The sequence below is a fragment of the Miscanthus floridulus genome, chromosome 2, assembly GCF_019320115.1.
Source record: "Miscanthus floridulus cultivar M001 chromosome 2, ASM1932011v1, whole genome shotgun sequence".
NCBI classification, from domain to species: domain Eukaryota; kingdom Viridiplantae; phylum Streptophyta; class Magnoliopsida; order Poales; family Poaceae; genus Miscanthus; species Miscanthus floridulus.
In genome coordinates, this window is record NC_089581.1 from 12,443,854 (window position 1) to 12,467,524 (window position 23,671).

The window sequence follows — 23,671 nt, forward strand, 5'->3', positions numbered from 1 at the left end:
ATAGATCTAAAGCTACAGCAAAAATGTTGTACTAAAGCATACCGTGTTATATGTTCACTGTATAGATCTATTCACGTGGAGTCCAACAAAATTGGATTTTCTATTTTATGATTTTTCTGTGATTTACTATGATTTTTAAAAATTCAGCCAAAATAAATAAAAAGAAAAATACAAAATCGTCTTCGAAAACGGCTTATAACCAGTCAAGAGGTAAAAAGAACTGTTTTAAAAGTTTAAGGAGGTGGTTTACTCGATTTTAGAGTTCAGGGAGGAAAATCATACTTTCGTAAAAATTGACAAAGGTAATGTGAACTTTTTTCGAATTATGCAGACGCCAAATTCTAGTGGCTGTGAAGAAAGAGAAATTGGGGTTTGACCCAGGTAATCAAGCTGCGTTGGGCTCGATTGGCATTGGGCTTCTCTACCACTCTGTGGTTCACAAATCACATGTACTTCAGTTTCTAGTGAAGTTTGGACCAAAATATCGATGGGCACGCAATGATACATAGCTTGTTCGGTTGGCTGGTTCGTATCGTTGCTGGTTCGTGAAGAAGTACTGTTGGCTGGTTTGTGTGAGAGAAAAATACTGTTCCGGCTGGAAATTTACGATCGTTTACGACAAGCCACAGCCAAACGAACAGGCTGACAATCTGCCCGTGGTGAATTTATCTCGTGACACGAAAATGAATAGGCAATTTTTGCTCACAGGCATTATTCTTGTGTAGGATTTATTGATGCATACTATTAACGTTCGAATTTGTCTAGCGCCATTATAAAAGCTTGAATTTTCATCATTAGACACCGTAACAATTAAAATAGTTATTTATTCAATAGTGGAGAGAGAGGTTATGACTGGGTTTTTTTATCCTCGCTTTATCGTAGGGTCTGTTTGGATCTCTTTCTCTAAACTTTAATTAAAGTTTTAAAAAATTTAGAGCATTTTAGCTCACTTTTGATGTCTAAAACTCTAATGTGAGGCGGACCAAAGTTTAGAGCTAACTTTAAACTACCTGTTTGGAGCTTTATCTCTAAAGTTTAGAGAAGATGATCCAAATAGGCCCTTATTCCTCCTCTCTCTGCCTTATTCGTTCTATCTTCGACCGGTTTAAATTGGTAGAGGTGGAAGCACATGCTTGGGGTAACTACCGTATAGGAGTTGCTAAGGTAGACGATGGACTAAGAGATAGAAGGAGAAGGTGTGGACCTTGTAGGCGAAGTAGTGCGACAAGGCTTGTGGCCATGTCGAGGAGGCTATAAATCTACAAGGGGACAACGCAATCTTATGGCAGATATGGAGGGGAAGCCAATAGAGCGAGATAAGAGGCGTAGTGACTAAATAGGAAGTTCACAAAGGACGCGTTTGGCGCTGCTCCTGGCGGCTCCGGCTCCTCCCCTCATGGGTACTGTAGCGACACTGTATCAGGAGCCGTTTCGGAAATCGAGGCGCAAAATGAACTGAAAAAAAGCCGAAAAGAGGAGGAGCCGGCGAAGCCACGATTTCGAGCTTCGCCGGCTCGGTGCTACAGTGCATGAACAGTGCCGGAGCCGGAGCCTCCCGGAGCTCCTCCAAACGGGACCAAAGTCATTTGAGATGCCAAGAGCCCACGGCGACCGCATAAATCTCAACAAAGACGGTGGCACGTGAGTTATTGGCGAGTGAGGCTTTGACGCACGTGTGCCACGCTAGGTTTTAGCCGCTCATGGCTTCCCCTGCCCTGTTCTTCTAAGCTCGTCTTCATCTTGCTTCTCACCACCATCCAGTAGATACCCTCTTTCACCGCTAACAACACATTGTCTCGATGATAATATTTTTTAACTATACAAAGTTGTCTCACCACCCTCAGCGCCTAGAGCGCTCAAGGTCATGGCGTTATTCAAACATGTGTGGCTTATTACAAATCACGATGATATAATCTCGACTTCTATTAACAAAAAATCACTGATGAAGCCACTAACTTAGAAGCGGAACGAGATAGTAAAGCATGTGACGAGGATACCTGCTATTTGAATTTCACTAAGTCTGAACCATGTGCTAAGCCGTGTAATTATACGGTCACGCGGCTATTTCTACCTTTTTACCTACATCGGTAACCCAGTTCGTTTTGCAAATCTGAACTCTGAAGCAGCTCATTTTACCCTCCATGTAATGTAATCCCCGTTCCCCACCGATCCATCGAGTTCAATTAGTTCAAGTTGCAGCCGTTGCCAACGTCTCTGGAGAGCTGCCATGTGGCATGTGCCGACACCCACCGTATTGTTTAATATAAAAATTCCCTCCAATAGTCCAATCCAACGCAACGCCGCCGCTCCAACGGCTAGTTGCCTAGCCTGCCGACCCTCCACCCGCTCACACTCCCCTCCGCGATCTCAAATTCATCCAGCACCCGCGCCACCAGGCATAATCTCATATTCTCAGCCCAAACACCGGCACCACGCCACCGCCGCCGCCGCGCCAGCGAGCTCAGCTGCCAGCTCGATCGCCCACCGGCGCACCCCGTCGAGGATCCAGAGAACTCCATGGGGATCCCGTCGAGGCACCCGGACCACGAGGAGGAGGAGGAGTACGCCGATGCCTTGTTCTACGAGGACATCCAGGCGCCCAAGTTCGTGGACCTCACCGCGCCCGACGCCGGCCGCCCCGACGACGACCCCGCCTGGTTCTGCCTCCGAGTCGGTAAGTGATCGACAAACCCCCTCGCAAGTCGTCTCGGTTCTTCGCTGCTTCGCGGGTTCTACGCCAGCGAAGGGTCCTGATCCGTGTCGTGGCACGCAGGTTGTGACCAGAGCCATGAGCAGGTCGACCCGGAGGCCCTGGACAGGAGCTTCTTTATGCGGGTTTGTCCCCTTCTCTCTATCATATCTCCGTTAGTATCAATCAACCCGGGATACAATACAACGCGAATGTCGTCGATTGATCAATGGTGTGATGCTAATTCACAGGTCATGGCGGCGAGAAGCCCCAACATGCGGCTACAGAAGGCTATCAGCAGGAAGAACCAGAGGTACGGTACCGACAGCATCGACTTGAGCTGGATGCTCCATTTGAACTCTACAGTCATCGATTCAGATTTATATCCCGGGTTCTAATTTTGCTGCAGCTCGATGCTGAAATGCCCGCAATCTGCGCCGCCAAAGCCTCCGAGGGCTCGGTTCGCGAGGCTGAGCGTGGAGATGGAGGCCGCAGATAAGGCACCGGCGAAGCCCAAGCCAAGGGCCCAGCGGATCTGCGCCCTGCGAGCGTCCCCAATCCGTACCAAGGCTGCGAGGGTCGAATGTCCCAGCGAGAGGAAGAAGGCACTGACGACGCCGCGGAGCAAGGCCGTCCGGCCGAGGCCGGAGCTGTTCCACAGCGTGAAGCACCAGAAGGAGCCGTTCGCCGCTGCAGCCAGGAAGGGGACGGTCGTCAAGGCTCTGTTCATGAGCACGCCAAAGGAGAAGGTCCAGACGCCGGCGGCAGACAAGGGCAAGGAGGCGGTGTCTGAGGCCTGCTCCAAGCCGAGGAAGCTGAACTTGGCGTGCCGGGAGGTGCCGAGCAGGTACATGTCTCAGCTGAAGAATCCGAAGACTGCCAAGAAGGGTGAGGAGACCGCGGTGGCCAAGAGCGACAACCGGGTGCAGGAATCCAAGACGAATGCCAAGAAGAAAATTTTAGGACGCTCGGCGAAGTGTGCTAATGCGGAGCCTGATGGAGAGAACCGAAATGGTTGCAGCACTGCTGCAGACGAGAACTTGCTTGCAGAAACTGCTGGTTCCGATCAGGAAAGGAAGGTGGTGCTGCAGGAATTGAGAATTGAGGTGGATACATCGCGATCTGACAATTCCGATGACAACAAGGAGAATCTGTCGAGTGCTCCGACTGAAGAAGCATCGGACAATTCACATTCTGAAAGTGAAAACAGACAGTTGGAGAACAATGAGAATGTTCCTCTGAAGGAGAATGTTGCTCTGAAGGTAACTATGACTGTGAACTGATGGTACTGAAAAAGAAATGAAGCTTTTTTTCCCCTGCAGTTAGGATGTGAAGAACCTGACATGCTGTTGTGGATCAAATGCAGGTGGCCAAAATGCAGAACAAAGTGCATCCGGAGCAAGCAGGAAAGCTGAAGAAAACTACCAATCCTAGGCCATTCAGGCTAAGGACTGACGTGAGCATTTACACCCTCCGATTCTCATTGTACTTCAGGATTAGTTACTAGTAAAAATAGCTTTGCTTCTCACTGGTCTATTCTCTATAGGAAAGAGGAGTGCTTAAAGAAGCAAAACCAGAGAAAAGGCAGCCGTTCTCTGAGAATAACTCCATGGCAGTACTCAAGGATGCAAACAGAGGACCGACGGTAAGCTCATCAGCTTCCAGATGCCCATCATTTTCAAGTTTCAACAGCCAGGTCGCTGACTGCTCTGTATGTTTGCAATACAATGCAGCAAATGGACAAACACACCCATGGCAAGGGACGAGACAAGCCGACCTGCGGCAAGAAACAGGTGAGCAATAATGCTGCCAAATATTTCTTAGTCGAATTCAAGTATACAAGTAGTACGAGTGCTCATGCTGATCTGTGCTTACCATATATTTTCAGAAGAAACAAAGCACCCTGATTGTAACGGGTCAGCAGCAGCTAGGTGAGTCCAGGCCGGCCTTCAACAGCATCCAATGCAAAGCTGTGAAACCACACACAGTTTCTAGGGTTGCTGCATCATCAACTCGAATAACCAAAACAGCAAGGTTTGCAAGGACTCGTTGTTAAGCTCAAACAGTCTAACTTTCTGTTCCACCCCTGACAGGCCATATATATGTTGCTGTCCACGGCGTGACGCCTGAGCCTGACATAACAATTTCACTTTCTGTTTGCGCAGTGGCCTTATGACACCTTCCCGGGTTGGGAAGGAGAGGAAGGCTACCGTGAAACTGTCGAGGTTCCAAACATCAGTTGCGAGTTCGTGGAGGATCAGGAAGGAAAAGAGAAACTGTTGACAATGGTTTTATTGTCTGCTCCAAGCCTCCAACGACGAGTTCTGTATTTACGGCGTCGAATTCGTTTTCTGGATTTTGTTGACTTATGTACACTGATCATTTATTTCCGCGAATCATGTGGTGGAATTCCTATAGTACTTTGTTACTGTACCACCACCAACCAACAAGATGTCAAGATTCTTTCTGTAAAATGCTTTGGAATTGATTCTTTCTGTAGCTTAAACTGGGGAAAGGAGGCCCAGCCCATGAGACATTTTGATTCAGCTGTGTGGACTAGGAGCCATTTCATCTCGCTATCTTGTTGCCCTTGACTCCTTGTTCTGTGCTTGCATGCGTCCCATTTCCAGTCCCGTTTCCTTTTATGTGCATGAACAAGATCCAAATAGCCACAACACAAATTCAGGAAAAAAATTCCAACCAGGGTGTCACGAGGAGAGCGTTAGTGGCGTGCTGCCGCCGCCCAGCCAATCCGAAACCGCTACCAGCTTTGCTGGTCCCTCGACACAGAGGACGACAGCGCGTCGCCAAGCGCCCAAGCCCGGCATGGAAATGGAAGAGGAGGCCCCCTCAAGGCAGTGGACCACTTCATGTACAGTACAGTACATTGCACGGAGCAGATGCAGATACATTTCCATCGAACAGATACGGCAGCCCCGCCATGAAGCCATCCATCCCTCCATGGCTGGCCCTGGCCCTTGCCCTGTCCATGGGCACCTCTGATCAATGCTGCCATGGACACGGCTGGCTGATCGAGCTGCGCCGCGCAGCGCAGCGTAGCCGGTGATCCGGTGAACAGTGCCACGGATGACGGATATCGGATTGATTGCGGGTAATAAGCGAGCGCTGCGTGTCGTGTCTCGTGTGGCGCCTCGCTGCTCAGCTCATCACTCATCAGCCAGCAGCGACGCCGCAGGGGCATCTCTCGTGCGTGCGCGGCGCACGGTGACTCAGGCCCGGGGTGCCCTTCACGCGTGGGTACGTATCGACGCGCCGTTGCTCGGTGTCGGGTTTTCTGATCGTGGTCGGTGATAGGGCAAGCCTTAAAGTTGGTACTTGGTAGGACACCTCTTGTTTGCTTGTAGCCTTGTAAAGTGCCTCTTTTTTTTTTTGTTCGGTACTATTTGTTGCTAGTACCTTTTTCAATCAAGTAAAAAAAAACGATATGCCATCACGATCGACAGCTGACTTAAGGGGTGTTTGTTTCATACAGGAAAATTTTAGTCCCTGTCCTATTAGATATTTGGATACATGCATGAAGTATTAAATATAAACGAAAAAAATAACTAATTACACAGATTATGGCTAATTTGCGAGACGATTTTTTTTAAGCCTAATTAGTCCATGATTTGACAATGTGGTGCTACAGTAAATATATGCTAACGGCGGATTAATTAGGCTTAATAAATTCGTCTCGTAAATTAGTCTCCATCTATGTAATTAGTTTTATAATTAACTCATATTTAGTTCTCCTAAATAGCATCCGAACATCCGATGTGACATAGACTGAAATTTAGTCCATGGAACCAAACACCCTCTTAGATTGTAGCACGAAGCTTCTGCTGGATTCGCGTTCCGGATGCCCCAAATGTAACCGGGCAAAAGGTTGTCCCGCCGCGGCTCGCATTTTGGCACGACACTTCTGTAGCCGTGTCAGTTCACGCGTGAAGAATTGGATTACTTTAAGGCTTTGACAGAATGACACCGTCGTCTTTGGCGAGACAAGCACATATATAGATTCGCATCGCAGGAAGCCGTTGGTCGTCAACACCTGCATTCACAACCAGGAGGGCGCGATCTGTTGGGACTTGGGTCCCCTTGACGGCTTGACCCGAAATGTTCCAAAACCGCCGGCCTCGAGCGGCGTTGTAGACAAAATTGCAGATGCGTGCGTTCAACACTGATAAACCCTGCGTCTCGTACGCTTCTGCATTAAAACAAATGGAGGCAGACTAGAAACCAACGAATACTGCTAGTGAACACCCGTGCAGAGGGTAACGAAAAAAGCTCACGGCGTGGACGGCGGCGCATCCGGGAACTGACTTCGTCGTGGAAGACGTCATGTACTATTCTTATGCACTGGGCTAGGTTTTTGACATGGGAGCATGACGGCGGCGGCAACCGGACGCTGCCGGAGATGGTGCAGGAATCGCGGCGGCCGTTGAGTTGAGGGCGTGTCGGCGATGGCGAAGGTGGGCTGGCAGTGGCGAGGTCACGGCCGGATGGGCCCAGACAGACAGCCTGCCTGCCTGCCCATATCAGCCTGTTCGCTTGTTGGTTTTAGCCAGTCTAAACCAGCAAATCAACAGTGTTTTTCTCTCACAATAAACTAGCACCAGCCAGTTCAAACCAGCCCAGAAACCAACCAGCGAACAGACCGAACGTGGGACCTCAGTTAATTGCCGATTTGGCACGTGTTACGTGACAGGCAAGCGGTGCACGCACTTCCCCCTGCCGCACGGTTTCCCTGCCTCCTTGTCCTTGGCTCCTTCTTCGTAAAGAAAAGCAGCGTGCACATAAAACACGCCTTCGGCATCTTTGTCTGGCATCTACTAGCGGAAAATAATCCAATTCTAGTTAAATTAATTAAAGTTTGATTAAACTTATATGGAAAAGAAGTATGTATATGACACTAAATAGGAATAATAAGAAAAAATTCTACTATGACGAATCTAATAATACTCTTTTTATTACGATAAATATTAATAATTTTATACAAAGTTGATCAATCTCGAGATGATTTGCCTTTGTTTGTACTATATTAGAATTGTATTTTAAAAATGTATAGTAATCTCCTGTGTCACCTCTGCACTTTACTCATGGAGAATTGGAGAGAACAGATGAAGCTTTTTCATTTTGTGCAACTGTGCGTCCACCCGTAGAATACATGAGGGTGGGGGGCGAAAGAAAAACACGATCGCGAGCTGGCGAGGACTGCATACAAGTGGTAACAAAGGTTGCTGTCAGAACGAGAACAAACAAATAGGTGGCGTTTGAATACAGAGGGAGTGGGATAGGAAAAGAAAAATAGATGAACGGCTAGGTTTAAATAAGACGTAAAGGATAGATGGCTAGGATACAGTATTACCTTTTGCAGGGTGGAATATTCATTTCCCTATCTTTATCCAAACGTTATGATAATCACCCTGTTCGCTTGTTGGTTTCAGTCAGTCCAAACCAGCCAGCCAACAGTGTTTTCCTCTCACAACAAACCAACACCAACCAGCCTAAATCAGCTCAGAAACCAACCAGCGAACAAACCGAATGTATTGTGCCACTGCCACCAGCTTTTTTTTTTAACTGCCACCAGCGTTAAAGCAGTGAAGAAGCTGCGTATAGGGTACGTACTTACCAGGGAAGCTGTTAGTTTTCAGGACCGTGTTCCTAGCGTCCGTCGGCGCTGTCATCATCGCCATAACTGTGGACCTGAGGTGGATCTCACATGCCAAGACCCCCCCGGGCGCAGACGGAGATGGTCCAGCGACAGTGATCGCGGAGCGGCAGGAAACGTCGTAGCGTAGGCGACCTCACTGTCACAGTCTCATTCACATGCGGCGTTCCCGGGCGGCACGTGGGTCGCGCGCGCACTGGAGCCTACCGAGACGGTGGACGCGGGCTAAAGCACGTGGCGTTTCCGTTTTCCACTTTTGCCTGATTCCGCGCCGGATCTGCCCGAGAAAAATCGCGGTGCTCTCGTACTCGCGGTCGCGGCAAGTTCATGCATGCAAGCATGCTGACCGGAAGGTCCAACGCCGATCGAAATGTGACGTTTGGATTTGGTCGTTAGCTTCAGCTCTGCGAGTGCGAGGAGAAGCTCTGCTCTCGGCCGAGACAGCGAGTGTGCAACCGAAGAACCTGTCCGCTCCTCTGTTCTCTAGCGGGGCACAGGATAGTGACCGATTCTCCTCGCACGTACGTCTCGATCGCATGCTACCGTGGTGGTATAAAGGCCAGATGGCTCGGTATACGGCCTGCGATAGCCCGATACTCCGATTCATGCCGAGGCGTTTGTTTGCTCTCTGATGCCGGAAGGTCCGCTTGAGATTGCCATCGACACGCTTTAGTCTTTCTCGTTTTCTTCTCCTTTGGCCCGTTCGTTTCGTCGTAAACGATCGTGTATTATTTACTGCTGATTGGTTTGGTGTGAGAGAAAAATACTGTTCCAGCTTATAATCCACGATCGTATACGAGCCAGCGAACTCGTCGGATGTATGATGTGCACATCATGCATGCTACTGAAGGAGAAGAGAGCGCCACATCGCACAGATTACAGATACAATGGCAGAGTACAAGCTTTTATTACCAGTACGTGACAGAATAAACGCGATCAAACATTCGTACGGTTAATGGATTAACATTTGCTTACCAAAGTTAGCACATGTTTAAAGTGGCATGAAGAAGGGTCCTACCTGCTCTGATCAACATGTCCATCGCCGATCGCCCATACGGCCGGCCACAGATAATACAACTAGATGAGATGGCTCAGATGAGCCCTGAGCCCCTGAGAACGCGCAGTTGCATGCGTCTTGTTCTCCGGTGATCCGTCACGTTGATCGCGTGGTGGACGGCACCTTTTCCCCACTCTTCCTCCGCTGACCCCCTTGATTTCTTGTGCTTTGACACCACAAGACCCATCCGACTTTGGTTAAAGGCCGGAGGCATGTCGTCATGTCGAAACACAGGCACTTTTCCATTTCCGCGTTCGCCTCCCGAGTCCCCTGAGCTGGGCCCGACGTTTTCCGCTGAGCCATGGGCGCAGCGGAGTAGGCCGCCGCAGGCAGCCGGCGGAACAGGAGGGCACATGGATCGCGTTGCGGTCGGCTGGCTGAGCCAAACCACGCGTGACGCGCCGGGCGGGCGGGCAGCGTAATCGGCCGGGGCAGGGAGCACACAAATGTGGGTGCCCGGGAAAATTAGGTCCTGCCTAATTCTTCGACTAGGATGTTTTGAAAAGTTGCTAATGTAGGTCTTGTTAAAGGTTTATTATCTGATTTTAGTAATGGAGGGATCATTTCTTTGCACTGCAGAACTAGACATCCAAACAAACTTCTCCAATATTTTTATACGAGTGAGGGCATGCGAGCTCGTCGGATGGAGGCATCCAAACATGTTCTTGTGTCTTATCGCAAGCTTTTACCTTATCCTCGTCTAACATTGACGCCTACCAGTTGCCGCTTATTAACCAAAGTCGTTACGTAACCTCGTTGTCAATAGCATCGACACCGATGCTCCCTTTGCAATAAGTGTTGTCCTTGCCGCCTTATGTAGTTGCACCTCTGATTGCTTGACTAGGTTGTAGCTTCTCTCCTCGGCTCCTATGGCAACGGGATGTACTCGTCGGAACGTTCTCTTTCCCGCTACGGAGAATCCATCCCGTCCCCGTCCCCGTTAACTATCTCGGGTATAGATTCTTGTCCATCCCCGTACCCGTCGGGCATCGGTCGGGTAACAGATACCCGACGGGTACCGCATACCCGATAAACAAAGACACTTGGGGTCGCAGCTTTGCAATCGGAGACGTTTCTTCTTCACCCGGGTATAAGTGTCGGAGTCTCGGAGATGCCAAGGAGAAGGAGCGAGGTTGCGAGGAGGACGAGCAAAGATGGTAGAGAGACCGAACTGAGAAAGCAAGGGGCACGAGCGCTCGTGAGACTGGCGTGCTTGTGCTGCTAACGGAGATGGTGAGAAAAAATTGAACTAGGGTTCCTAGAACATACGAACTATATATATGATTGTTCAGATTTGGACCAAAATACCTATGTTGAGCTTCTTTAGACCTAATACTCATATGACAGCTCAAATAGTCAGGTTCCTCCAACGGGTAACGGGGACAGTAAATAGGGAACGTTTTCGTACCCGTTATACCCGTCGGGGACGGATTCTTGATGTAACAGAACCGACCAATTATACGAAATTAAGTAAGAAAATCATCCGTCAGAGCAGACGATTTAGCAAACTTAAGCCCGTATAACCCGGTAGTCCGTGAAATCACGAAGAATTTCAAACCAACTCACATACCAGCTAAGATCGTAATAAGTTTAGCGGTCACCATCACATATTACATAAAAGTTTGCATCACAGATACATCAAAGTTTAAACATAGTTATTACACACGAGTTCGAATAAAAGTAGCGGAAGCCATTTGTTCAAAACCACACACACTCACACGGAGTTCAAATACAGTGCCAGCTAATGATCATCTCCAACACAAGCATCAGACGAGACGTACGGAATGACCACGCCCATGGTCCTAAGCATCACCCATCGCAGGATAAAGGCAGTTGATACAGTAGTCGTAATACATCTGCCTATCTGCAACAAGTGGGAATAAAACCCTGAGTACGAGAAGGTACTCAGCTAGACTTACCCGACATAACCGAAAATAAGTGACACCAAGGATTATGAAGGGCTTTATAGTAGGGTAGCTGACTCCTTTGCAAAAGAAGCATTTTTAGCATTTCAAGAATCTTTCCAAAAGCATTATTGTCAAGTTAATTATTATTAACCTGCCGACTAGATTTGCACCTATACTAGAGCAAACATGTGATTAAGCAAATAATGATAACCAATGATCATTAACAACTTCCATAATGTCATATTTATTATAACTGTCCAAGTGTTCCATTAACATTACTACGATGAAGTAACTCAAGTCAAGTGCTCACTATCCAGGAGCGATGGCGATTCGAATCGATTTCTAACCAGCTGGTGATTTATTCCTTACACAAACCTCACTCACCCGCTAAAGTGAGGTATCAGTCACCGAGTCAACTATCCAGGAATCTCGAGTTTACCAGGAACCATATGTACCCGGGGGCCGACCGACTGCACTTTGGTCTTATCATCTCGCCCCCGTGTTCAACCACACCTGCTCTGGCACAGTGCACTGCGGGTAATCTACTCGGCCCGAATAATCTCCCAGCTTCGTGGTCAAAAGGTACTTTATTCGGCCAGCTAAATATAAGGCATGCGTTCAACATGACTCGAGGCCCAACAACGGTCGGTCCTTAATCGACACAGACGGAAAGCACTACAGTCCAAAACTCTGTAAGTCTCCGTCTGGTCTCAACTTCATTTAACACTTAGTTATACCATGACTACATAGTTATCCAAGCAGATCCAGATAACCACCTATAGCTCGCAGGTGACAGGAAATCACCCGACTTTTACCAGTCTAAGCCAGCTAAGCATTGACTCGACTACGGATACCAGGGTAACAAGGATATAATATAACAAAGGTAGACAAGGTATAATGCAGCAACGGTTGCAAACAACTCCTGAACGTAATGCATTAATTAAAGTAAAGCATTTAATTAATAATTGCAAACCAGGAAGAAAAATGCTCCGGGGCTTGCCTCTCTCGAAGGAGCTTGGGCGGTGATCGGGGCACTCTGGAAGTTCCTCAACATCCTCCTCGACGGCTTTGGTCACTTCCTACGGCTGCACCTCGAGCTGCTCCTCGGGCTCCTTGGGTATGACGACTGGGCTCTCGGTTTACGATCCTGTATGATGCATGTGCGTAAGTGCTTATGCAAAAAGTGCATCGGATGAAATGAACACAAGGGATATGCTAGAATGCAAGGTAGTCAACATCATCCAAGAACATATACTACAAGCACATGTCATCTACTGCATTCTCTTCTACTACTAATATGCTAAGTCAACACATCTCATTAAATGCTTCAAAGATACACCAAAGCTTTACTAATTTCTTAATCATGCATAAAGCAACATTTGATTAAACCCTAATTAATAATAGGTTTGAATAGCAACATCTATTTTTATAGCTTAGAAAAATCTTAGAAAATTACCATAGCACAGTACTACCCTAAGTAGTCTACCACCAGATTTTTATGGCATTTGGATAAGTGGAGTAACCTACACAAAAATGACAAGCTTGGACCTAATTATGAGCATGAAAATACTTTGTATTATGAAAAGTGTCAAACAATAGATTTAGTATTTTTCCTAGGTTCTATACAGTAAATAATCATTGCACAAAAATTATCACATACATGTTTTATACAAATTTTGCTCTCTAGCAAAAATAACAAAAATCAGCCATTAAAGGCACTTGAACTACATCTCACAATTTTTCTACAGGACATGCATGACATATATTTTTCCTAGGAAGTACATTACACAAGAAGAATAACACACTTGGAAGCATATTTTTCTGAAACATATAGGTTTTACTACACATTTTACAAGATATCAGCAATATCAAGGATTAAACAAAGCTCTACAGAAAAGTATCTCAAAAATGACATGCAATATTTTTATCATGTAGATCTGGTGACAAGAAACCTAGAAAAATTTGTTTCAACAAATTTGAAGCCAAAATGAGTACACAAACATTTTCTAAAGTATTTATCTTCCCAAAATAATAAAAGAAAATCGAAATCAATTTTTCCTGTTACTACTGGGCCGGCCCAAAGAAACGGCTGGCCCACGGCCACTTTCGGCCTGCGCAGATCGAGCGAAGGAGAAGGGCGGCGGCCTGGCTCAGGGCTTCGGCCCAAGGCCGTCCTGGCCCAGCTCGGCCGAGGCGAAGGCGCCACGCCACGTCGACGTTCCAAACGCCACGGCGGCGCGGGCGCTGCCAGCGGGCCAGCGGCCGTTGCCGGCCAGGTCTGGGCAAGCGGGCGTGCACGCGGGGTCCGCAAGAGGGTGACGAACCTGAGCAGGCTACACAAAGGGATGGAGGAGGGACGGGGGAAAGCTTTCCACGGCGGCGCCATGAACGACGGCGGCGAAACGCGCAAGCCGCTATACCTTGCTCAAAAGGTGTCACTACCGCGAGCACCAGGTGCCGGGGAGCAAGGTGGAGCGATGTGTGCTTGATTGTGGGCAGTGGTGGACCACCGGCGGCCAATTTTGCCGGCGGGGCTGCGGTGGCGAAGGCGGCGCGAGAGCAGAGCTCGGTGCGGGCGAAGCAGAGAGGCAGCGCGGGAGAGTGAAGTGGGGAGCGCAGCAGGGTCAGCAGATGAAGGCGAGCGCATGGAGGGCGAGGCAGGCCAGGGCTGTCGTGCGGCGTGCGTCGCCGGCGCATGGCGGCCACGCGGTGAGCGCGCCCTGACGCGGTTGGGCGCAGCGCGCGGGAACAGGCGTGGCGCGGCGCAGGCGAGCCGTGAGCGGGCCAGCGCGGAGGCAGGCGGGGCGAGCGGGCTGGGCTGAAGCGAAGGCACGGCGCGAGGTGGAGTGTTGGGCCGGCTTCGGCTGGCGGGCCAGAAGTGAGGCGGCGGCCCACGAAAGGAGAGAAACCCTTTTTCAAATTCTATTTTCAAGGAATTTTCACATATCAGTTTTCAAATACCCTTTTGAGCAAGAAAATGACTTCTTTTGAAAATGGCCCAAAAATAAAAGTTGCTTAGAATTTAATCCTCTACAACTTTGCTTTAGGGACTAACTAAAAATTTTGCATAGATTTTGAATTGGGAAGCAAAAGCTAAATATGGAGGATTTTTGACCATTTTCAATAAAGATTTCAATGCATATTTTGTCAAAAGTTTGAATACAAACTTTGCTCCAAAAACTATGCTAAATAATTCTAGATGATTTACAATTATAGCCAAACATGTTTTACTAACCTAGCAAGCATAATTAGGGCAAAAACAACTCTAAACAAGTGTATGCAACATTCATGTTTCACGAGCATGTTTCGTACGTTTTGAAGCATGGTTTCAGTTATTATTTACATGATTAGGCATGTATGATTAGGATGCTTGATGATGTACAATATGCATGATTTGCAGTGCCTAAATGCTTGCATAACACCGGAGTGTTATACTTGCCCATTTATATGTCCACGGGTAAAGATATGATTTCATCCCCGTCATCTAATGGATCAAATACCCGTCGGGTATCGGATATCGGGGCCCGTTGCCATCTTTACGAACTGCTGTCCCTGGTGAGCAGCAACTAGGTTCAACTTGTTGCTTCTTCGCTAGTAGTTAGGGACGACAAGCGCGCGCACACACACAATATAGACAGACAGATGGGGAAGCATAACTAATCTTCTGGATTGTTAAACTTTGAGCTTTCGAATGGATGATTAGTTGATAACTTTTGTTGGGACACCGATCGGCAACTTAACATTTTTGTTGATCCTTTAGACAATTGCTTGACTCTGACTAGAAAAAAAATACCAACATAGGATTACCAGGAGGGGAGGAGAAGGGCCAAAGGATAAGAGAGATAGAGTAGGGAGGGAGAGGGGGTTGTATATTAACAACAGGGTAGTTGGGGTTAGAAGACAGTCAGGGGATTAGATGAGTAGCAATCGGAGTATGAAGATCTAGAGGAGGACGAAAAACAAAACTAGATAAAAGGAGAATTCGAGAGGAGGGGAATCTATTTGGATTTCACAATAATCATCAATGTTCCATTCAACTCGTCGTCTAGGCTCTTTGTATCATTTGCTTGGCCTTGACCTTTCTGCATTTTGACAACTCGAGCCAACTCATGGAGTATTATTACACACATCCTTAACATTGTCGCGGCTAGCTTGGGCAATTGTCCCAAGCTGCCCATAGTTGGGGCTCCGTCTCATACAAAGTTGGGTCAACTTGAAGCACAAGCTAAATATAGCAAGGATTCAATGTTCTGGCGGCGTTTCAAAAATCCTTTCTTTGCTGTTGTGTTGCATGAGTCATGTTCTTTTTGAAAGGAAAAATCGTGAGGAATTTTGGAATTGTTGGTTGGCTATAACCTCTGTGGTGATGCATGGGCATTAGTTGAATACATATCTAGGCACAAAGCCCGAGCCCGTGAGCCCGGCACGGAGCCCGCTAATTAGGCTCGGCCCTAGCCCGGCCTGGCCTGAAGGTCAATGGGCCCAGGCTAGCACGACACGGGGGTGCAGGCCATGCTTGGGCCACACCCTAGGCCCACAGGCCGGCACGGCATGGCCCACAAAATAACGACAGGCCCGTTGAAAGGTCCTTGTTTGGTTTTGGTAATTGAGTGACAACTTAGGTGGACTAATTGTGTTTATGTGAGATACACAGGTGATTAGTCCACAGGTACATGTGTGTGAGCAACATGTGCCATGAAGGTGAAAATAGCTTGGAGATGTTGCAAAGCTCACACATGTGATGATGAAGGAGCTTAAATACACATGAGACATGACATTGAGTCATGCGATCAAGGTGGAGAAGATCAAGACAAGACTTGGCTTGATGGACCAGTTGCAAGCGTGAAGGGCAAGTCGGAGGCTTTGGAGTGATGGACCGCGTGGCGGTGAAGCTTGAGCAAGATTTGGCGTCGATGGACGATAGCAACGGTGAAGAGCAAATAAAGTCAAGATCGATGAACCAATATAATCACGTGATGATATGAAGTGAATCATATCATTGTTAATCGTGTTGGTGCATGTGTTGCATCGACATTGAAGAAGATGGAATGGAATGCGCAAGGCAAAGGTATAACCTAGGGCATTTCATTTCACCGGTCATAGATGTGTAGAGAAGTTTATGATCGGGTTTAGGATAGATGGCCATACTATCAAGAGGAGCAAACTTGTTTGCATATTGGTCATCTAGTGCCACTCGAGTGATCTAACTTTGCATTGTCGCTAGGATCGAGTGGCGTGGCAAGTTGAGTGGCTAACATCCTTTGGGAAATGATTGTGAAAAGCTAACACACATATACATAGTGGTATACACTTGGTGGTGTTGGCACATTTACAAAGGAGGTGATTTGGCGCTTTCGAGAAAATAAAATGCCTATTTTCTATTGCGTCGGATGTAAATTCTTATGGTTAGCACACTTGAGCAAGGGTGAAGAGAATGGAGGAGATGCCAGCATCGGTCAAGTGACCGGACGCTGGATTCAAAAGCACCGGACACTGACTGCCTGCGTCCGGTCGTGCTGACATGGAGTGTAGCAGTAGCTGGAGAGTGACCGGACGCTGGTGCTGTGTCCGATCGCGTTCGACCGGACGCGTCCAGTCATGCTCGGGAGCTTACTGGAAACGACCGAACGCTGAGGGTCCAGCGTCCGGTCAGTTAAAGCTGCTGCGTCCAGTCAGGTCAAGTGACCGTTGGAATCAGGACACGTGGCCGTCTGCGGGCGACCGGACGCTGAGGTCCAGCGTCCGGTCAACACGACTAGAGCGTCCGGTCGGCCCGACCATTGCCCAGTGAAGGGGTAATGGCTAGTTTAGCTCTTAGAGCTATAAATAGAAGTGGCCTTCGGCCATGGCTGGTGTAGAGCACCTTGGGGGACTTTGTGTCCATGCTTGAGAGTGCTTAGGAGCCCTCCATCTCACACATACTTGATAGTGATCATTCGATTGTGTGAGTGAGCGATTCTAGTGCGATTGCATCATGAGGTTGCATCGAGTGGCACTAGGTGATCGAGTTGCAAGCCGGTGGTGCTTGTTACTCTTGGAGGTTGCCACCTTCTAGACGGCTTGGTGGTGGTCTCCGTCGAAGCGCGCAAAAAGCTTGCGCGGCGCTCCGGAGAAGTGCTTGTGAGGGGCATTGTGCTCGCCCCGCGGGAGCCGCGAAGAGCAACTCTAGTAAAGCGTGTCATTGAGCTACCCTCACTCAAGGGGTAGGTTCTTGCGACGCCCGACGTGTGGGCTTAGCGGGTGATGCTAATTAGCCACCGAACCACCAAGTGAGCGGTCGACACAACGGGGACTAGCGTGTTGGCAAACACGTGAACCTTGGGAGAAAAATCATCGTGTCAACCTTGTTCTTCCCATTGGTTTGCATCCCCATTACACAAGCTTGCAATTACTTTTATACATATTAAGCTTGTATAGTTGCTCTTGTAATTAGATACCTTGTGTAGCTTGCTAATTACCTTCTTGCTTATGTAGCATAGAAGTAGCTCCCTTGCGTGGCTAATTTGGTTTTAGTAACCTTGTTAGTCACATTGCTTAGTTTGTGTAGCTAAGTATTTGCGCTCTCTAATTAGGCATTGGTTGCCTTGTTATTGAGCATTGCTAGTGAGCTTTGTTAGCTTTGTGCTTTTGCTTACTAGCATGTGTAGGAGCTCTCTTGTTGCTTAAAATACTAGTGGCATAGGTTTGTGTAACCTTGCTCCTAGAATTGTTTAGGAGAGCTCTAACTAGCCCGGCACCTTTGTTGCATAATTGTTATCTTTGTAAGGTGCTAGTGAACATAGATAGTGGGGTGTAGTCTTGGCTAGACCGATAGTTATAATTTCGCACTTGTTTCGGTTAGCCGACACGATTAATTTTAGAAAAGACTATTCACCCCCTCTAGTCCGCTATCTCGACCCTTCACCCGTAGCGGCCCAACGGCAAGCAGGCCGGCGGCCGCTGGCCCATGAACTTCCCCCTCCTCCCCATATATTAACCGCGAACCCCCCCCCGGTCGGCCAGCCCCCACCCCCACCCTAACCCTAACCCCATTCCCCTCCCAACCCTCACCGCACTCGACACCCGACCCGCTCGGTCGCTCATCGATCCATCTTCGCCGCTGGTGCGACCGTCGTCCTTGGATCCGGTGATATCGCCGCCGCTCCATCACCTCTCCCTGAGTTCCCTGCTCCCTCAATCCCTCTCCGTCTTCCTTTTTACTCTTTCTCCTCTGTTTGTCGATGAACATGTGAGTCCGCCTCCCCGTCTCTCTTCCGCCGTCGCTCGCCGTCCTTCTTAATCCCGTCTTGCCCTTGTGTGGCCCTCGTCTTCTCCGGCGCCGGGCTCCGGTTGCGCAGGCAAGTCTATCCCCATTGTAACCCTAACCCTAGCCCCTAGATCTATACGTTTCTCAGTGTTTTGATTCTGTTTTTGGGATTATTTTCTCATCCTTTTCTTTTTTTCGTATTCTTTTTCTTTGCAGGTCTGCTGTCGATGCCTCGTCGTCAACTAGCCTTGGCATAGAGCCATAGACGGACGACGGGCAATGGCACCGCGGCCAAGCCATAGCCGCGCACCGTTGAGGAATGGTGCTAGAGTTCAGCCGTCCGCAGCCGAGGGCCCCATGGCGTGTGACCCACAGGGCGACGATGCCATGTTGCCTGTGACTAGCGACGATGACTTGGTCGTGGCTGGGCTGTCCCCGGAGCACGACGACGACGGTCGTGACCCCTTTGCGGTGTTTGATGACGCCACCCGCAGGACATAGCCGGCGATCGACGTCGATGCTGTCGATGCAGGGGCAACAGGGACAGGGACGGTGGACTCCAACACCCACTCCAACAACACTGGTGTTAATGGTAATGCTGATGGTAATGGTATTCATACTCCTTCCTCTGGTGCTGTTTCTGGACTTGGTAAGCGCAAGTCTAAGTGTTGGGGTGACTTAGGAGGTTTATGAGAAGATTAATGGTGTCGATGTGCGTGTTAGAGCTATATGTAAGATGTGTAGAACTGTGTTGAGTGCTAAATCTGCTGCTGGTACTGGTCACATTCTTAGGCACCAAAAATCTTGCAAACAGAAGCTTGATAATGCTTCTAGGGTTCAGTCTCGACTAGCTTTTAATGCTGATGGATCTTTGCATAATTGGAACTATGATCCTGTTGTTGCTAGAACTGAACTGTGTAGATTGATTGCTAGGCTTGATCTTCCTCTTAGTTTTGGTGACACTGATGCATTTGAGGAATATATTAAAAATTCTCATAACCCAAGATTTGTTAGATCATCTAGAAGAACCATCACTAGAGATCTGGATAAGTTATTTGCTGAACGTCGTGCTATGATTAGGAACTATGTGCATGCTTCTGCATCTGTTGCTTTGACTTCTGACATATGGTCTGGTAATGCTAAAGAGGATTACATATCTGTTGTTGCTCACTATGTGAATGCTGATTGGGAATTGCAAAAGAAGGTTGTTGGTCTTAGGTTGATTCAAGTTAAGCATTCTGGTGAAAACATTTCTGCTTCCATTGTATTTGTTGTTGAGGAGTATGGCTTGGTTGATAAAATCTTTTCTATCACTTTAGATAATGCATCTTCTAATGCTAAGGCTATAGAAACTTTGACACAGATAAAATCTTTTCTATCACTTTAGATAATGCATCTTCTAATGCTAAGGCTATAGAAACTTTGACACCCATGTTTGCTGGTTATCTTGGTTGTGATCCTACACCTGGTTACAGTCTTGTGCATCAACGCTGTGCTTGTCACATTATTAATCTGATAGTCAAATCTGGACTAAAAAGAATCAAACCTTATATTGAGGATTTTAGAACTGCAATTAATTTTTTGAACTCCTCTAATCAAAGAATTGCTATGTTTAGAAACTACTATGAAGCTAAAGGTATGAGACCTAGAAAATTTGGCTTAGACATGGATGTTAGATGAAATGCTACTTATCTCATGCTAAAACACTTGGTTCCTTACAGTGAAGTATTTTCTGTGTTCATAAATTCAAATTATGGTTCTGCACTGTTGTCTCTAGCCCATTGACACGTGGCTGAAAAAATATTAGAGTTCCTAGAAGTATTTTATGACTCTACTGTTACACTGTCTGGTGTTTATTATCCTACCAGTCCTCTTGTGCTGCACCATGTTCTGGAGATTGCAACCCATTTGCATGCATGTGAAAGGGATGTTAATCTTAGACCCTTTGTGTACCCTATGCAGCATAAATTTCTTAAGTATTGTAAGGACATTCCTCTCTTATACTCATTTGCATTCATTCTTGACCCTAGAGCTAAGCTCAGAGGTATGCAAAGGGTCCTCCATTTACTTACTGAATATACTGGTATTGATTACACTACTTACTATGCTAATTTGAAAACTGAGTTGCATAAAATGTTTGAGAAATATTTGAGAAAGTTTGGTGCAACCAGGTCACAAAGGGTTGCTGGTCCTACCCCACCCACTGGTAAGAGAAAACAGGCTTGGGGGGTAATTTTTGGAGGATCAGGTCTGCCTGGTCCTTCTAGTGGCACTGCCTGTTCTTCTTCTCACTCTACTGCTTCTGAACTTTTAAGCTATTTGGACAGCGACTGCATAACTGCTTATGAGGATGGTTTTGACATTCTTCTGTGGTGGAAGGACCACAAACTAACATATCCCATCCTGGCTATTATGGCCACAGATATCATGTCAGTTCCTATTTTCACTTGTTCTTCAGAGTCTTGTTTCAGCTTAGCAGGAAGGATCCTAGAAGAACGGCGCCGGAGCTTGAAACCAGAACATATTGAGATGCTGACCTTGTTGAAGGACTGGGAGCTAGGAGAGAAGAGGGAACAACATGAAGCTGCTGATACCAAAGAAATTGAAGATGCATTCGAGAATCTGTTCCTGGATGAACCAGAAGGTGAAGATGATGCATCTGGTGGCTGAGAGTGGCATTGGTTGGCTGGGAGTGTTGGAGTACTTTTGTGTGAGTTAAGAGTGGATGTGTCCCTCACTCACTTGCTTAGTTTTCATTTGAACATTTGAACAACGGTCTGTAATAACTATGTAAGATTAAGACATTTGGAGCTGGCTGCACTCTTTTTTCCTGCCTAGGGTTTCTCACAAGGATGAGTTTTACCTAGGTAGGTTTTTAATGAGGCAGCATTACACAAAACAGCTCTTTTTGATATTTAAATATGTTGTCTTCATCTTGCTGTTGCTGCTGTTTATTGCCTAAGTGTCCTAAATGGCTAAGTGTGAAAAAATTGTGTTGGTCAAAATTCATACTTATATGTTCATGGTTGAAAAAAATGGATCGAGATGTTTATTTGGAGGTGTTTTAGATTTAACGGGCTGTGGGCTGGCACGGCCTGCTATTTTTGCCGTGCCTCACGGGCCAGCACGGCACGAAAAATGGCCCACAGGCCCGTGCCTGGGACGAAGGCTAGGCCCGCAGGCCGATGAGGCACGGCCCGCAGGGCACGGCGTGCCTCCTTGGCCCGTGACCGTGTCGTGCCGGGCCGGGCCGGCCCGATGCCCAGATATAGTTGAATATAACCGTAAACACTTTGATGGTCTGGTTGCTTGTTTGTTCTCCATAATTCTAAAAAAACAACAAGTTGTTAGCAAAGCAGCAGAAGGATCAAGTATCAACATATGCACGGCAGCACGGGAGGGCAGGCTGTGTTAAGGTTTCTGGAAGATCATAAGCAATTCCATTTGTTACTCTACTTATCAATAAAGCATGTGGATCAAGAGGGATAAGCAAGGAATTTTTCGGGGGAATCGAAATGCAAACTAGGAGTAGGCGAGTAGCATCAAAAGTCGACCAGAAATGAAATATTGGGTGGCCTCGTCGATGCTGCAGGAAATATCTGCCGTTGACGTTTCGACCGTACAAAACAAGTGAATATTGGCAGTCAAACAATAGTTTTATGCGTGAAACAGGATATACTCCCTCCGTATACAAATAAAACAACGTCCTGGTTCCTCGCATAGTTTGCGGATAAAACGTCGTTCTAGCGCCATAGCCCCTCCCTCGGACTTGTTTGTCCCTGGCTCATTGATCTCTGCGTGCAATTACTCAGCGCCGCGCGTGGGACGCTCGCCCTCTCGTGTGGTCGTCTACGTCTTAAAACCGCGCGCCGCTCGAGTACCAGCTCGCATCGCTGCACAGTGCCATGCAGCGCGAAATCGTCCAGGCCGCGCGCAAGCCATGCAAAATGCGCCGCTGTACAGTGCTATGCAAAATGCGCTAAAACAAAAAAAAATGGAGACAGTGGGGAGTCAAACCCGCACCGTTCTCAACATCAGACACCAGCCCCTGTTGCGCTAGCCAGTAAGGGTGTGCAACTTTTTTTATATGAAATGGAGCCACAGCTGTATTTAATAGAGGTAGACATGGAAAATTTTATCTTAATTAATTACTCCTTAGTATACTAAATGTTATCCTAAACGTCGTTTTTTATCAGTATGGAGGGAGTACGACTATACTCATCCGAAGAAGAGTGGCAACGCTTATGGACCGACCGACAGCTGCCGTCCGCGCGCCATTGCGGCACTTTCCATTAACCAGCGGTACAGCGGTGGACCACGTGTACTTACCCTGGTTAGAGCGAGAGAGCGTACGTGCATCCTCTGCCTTTGTTGCTCCAGAGTCCAGCAATTTATACCCGTGTCATTACTGGCTTATTACTGCAGCCTGTAGCATACATACACCATACAAGGGGGTATTACTGCCGCTACTGCACGTGTTTACCTTCACGCGTCCACGTGTTACTGACTCGTCCACGTACTACTCCTCTCGCCAGTGGCAGGCAGCCAGGCACCACCGCATCAAGCAGGCGGCGCGCGGTCGCTGCACGTAACGTGCCAGCAGAATGCCAACCCGGCGGAGCTGAGCTGCTTTCGCCCGCGACGCGATGCAGTGCTTTGCAGTGTGCAGATTGTGCAATTCACCGCCCTTGCCTGTGCAGTGCGGACTAGCTAGCTGGAACTAGCCGAGCAAGCAAAGCTCGGGGTCGGGACAGGGGACTGGCTCGCACGGCACGAGCACGGTTCGGGGCGACCTGGACTCTGGAACACAGCGGAGCCGATCGGGTGGAGGCGCAGCGGAATGGAATAGCGGCGCTGCGGCGGGCGAGCGAGGGGGCGCAGCGCACGGCACCACGGGAACGCACCCGCGACCCCGCGTGGGACCACGGACCGTGCCCCGCTCAAACGGGGCCCGCACGCCCGTCTCTGTGTCCCGGGGCGGGGCCCGCGTCCGACACCTCCTCGGCCTTCGCTTTCCTCCCCTTTTCTGCGCTCCTCCGCGCCGCTTTCCTTCGCCTGGGATGGTGGGAGCCAGCCAGCCAGGGAGTGACGCCGGCAGGAC

General features: G+C 48.2%; 1 protein-coding gene across 1 annotated transcript; it reads left to right on the plus strand.

The window, feature by feature from the left end:
• Positions 1-2,352: 2,352 nt before the first annotated feature.
• Positions 2,353-5,231, plus strand: LOC136537948 (uncharacterized). The gene is made up of 9 exons (XM_066529924.1): positions 2,353-2,674; positions 2,774-2,835; positions 2,941-3,002; positions 3,099-3,951; positions 4,056-4,145; positions 4,236-4,334; positions 4,423-4,482; positions 4,578-4,723; positions 4,855-5,231. Exons 1-9 carry the CDS (start codon positions 2,518-2,520, stop codon positions 4,970-4,972), a joined length of 1,647 nt encoding a protein of 548 aa, XP_066386021.1. The 5' UTR covers positions 2,353-2,517; the 3' UTR covers positions 4,973-5,231.
• The last annotated feature ends 18,440 nt before the right edge of the window (positions 5,232-23,671 follow it).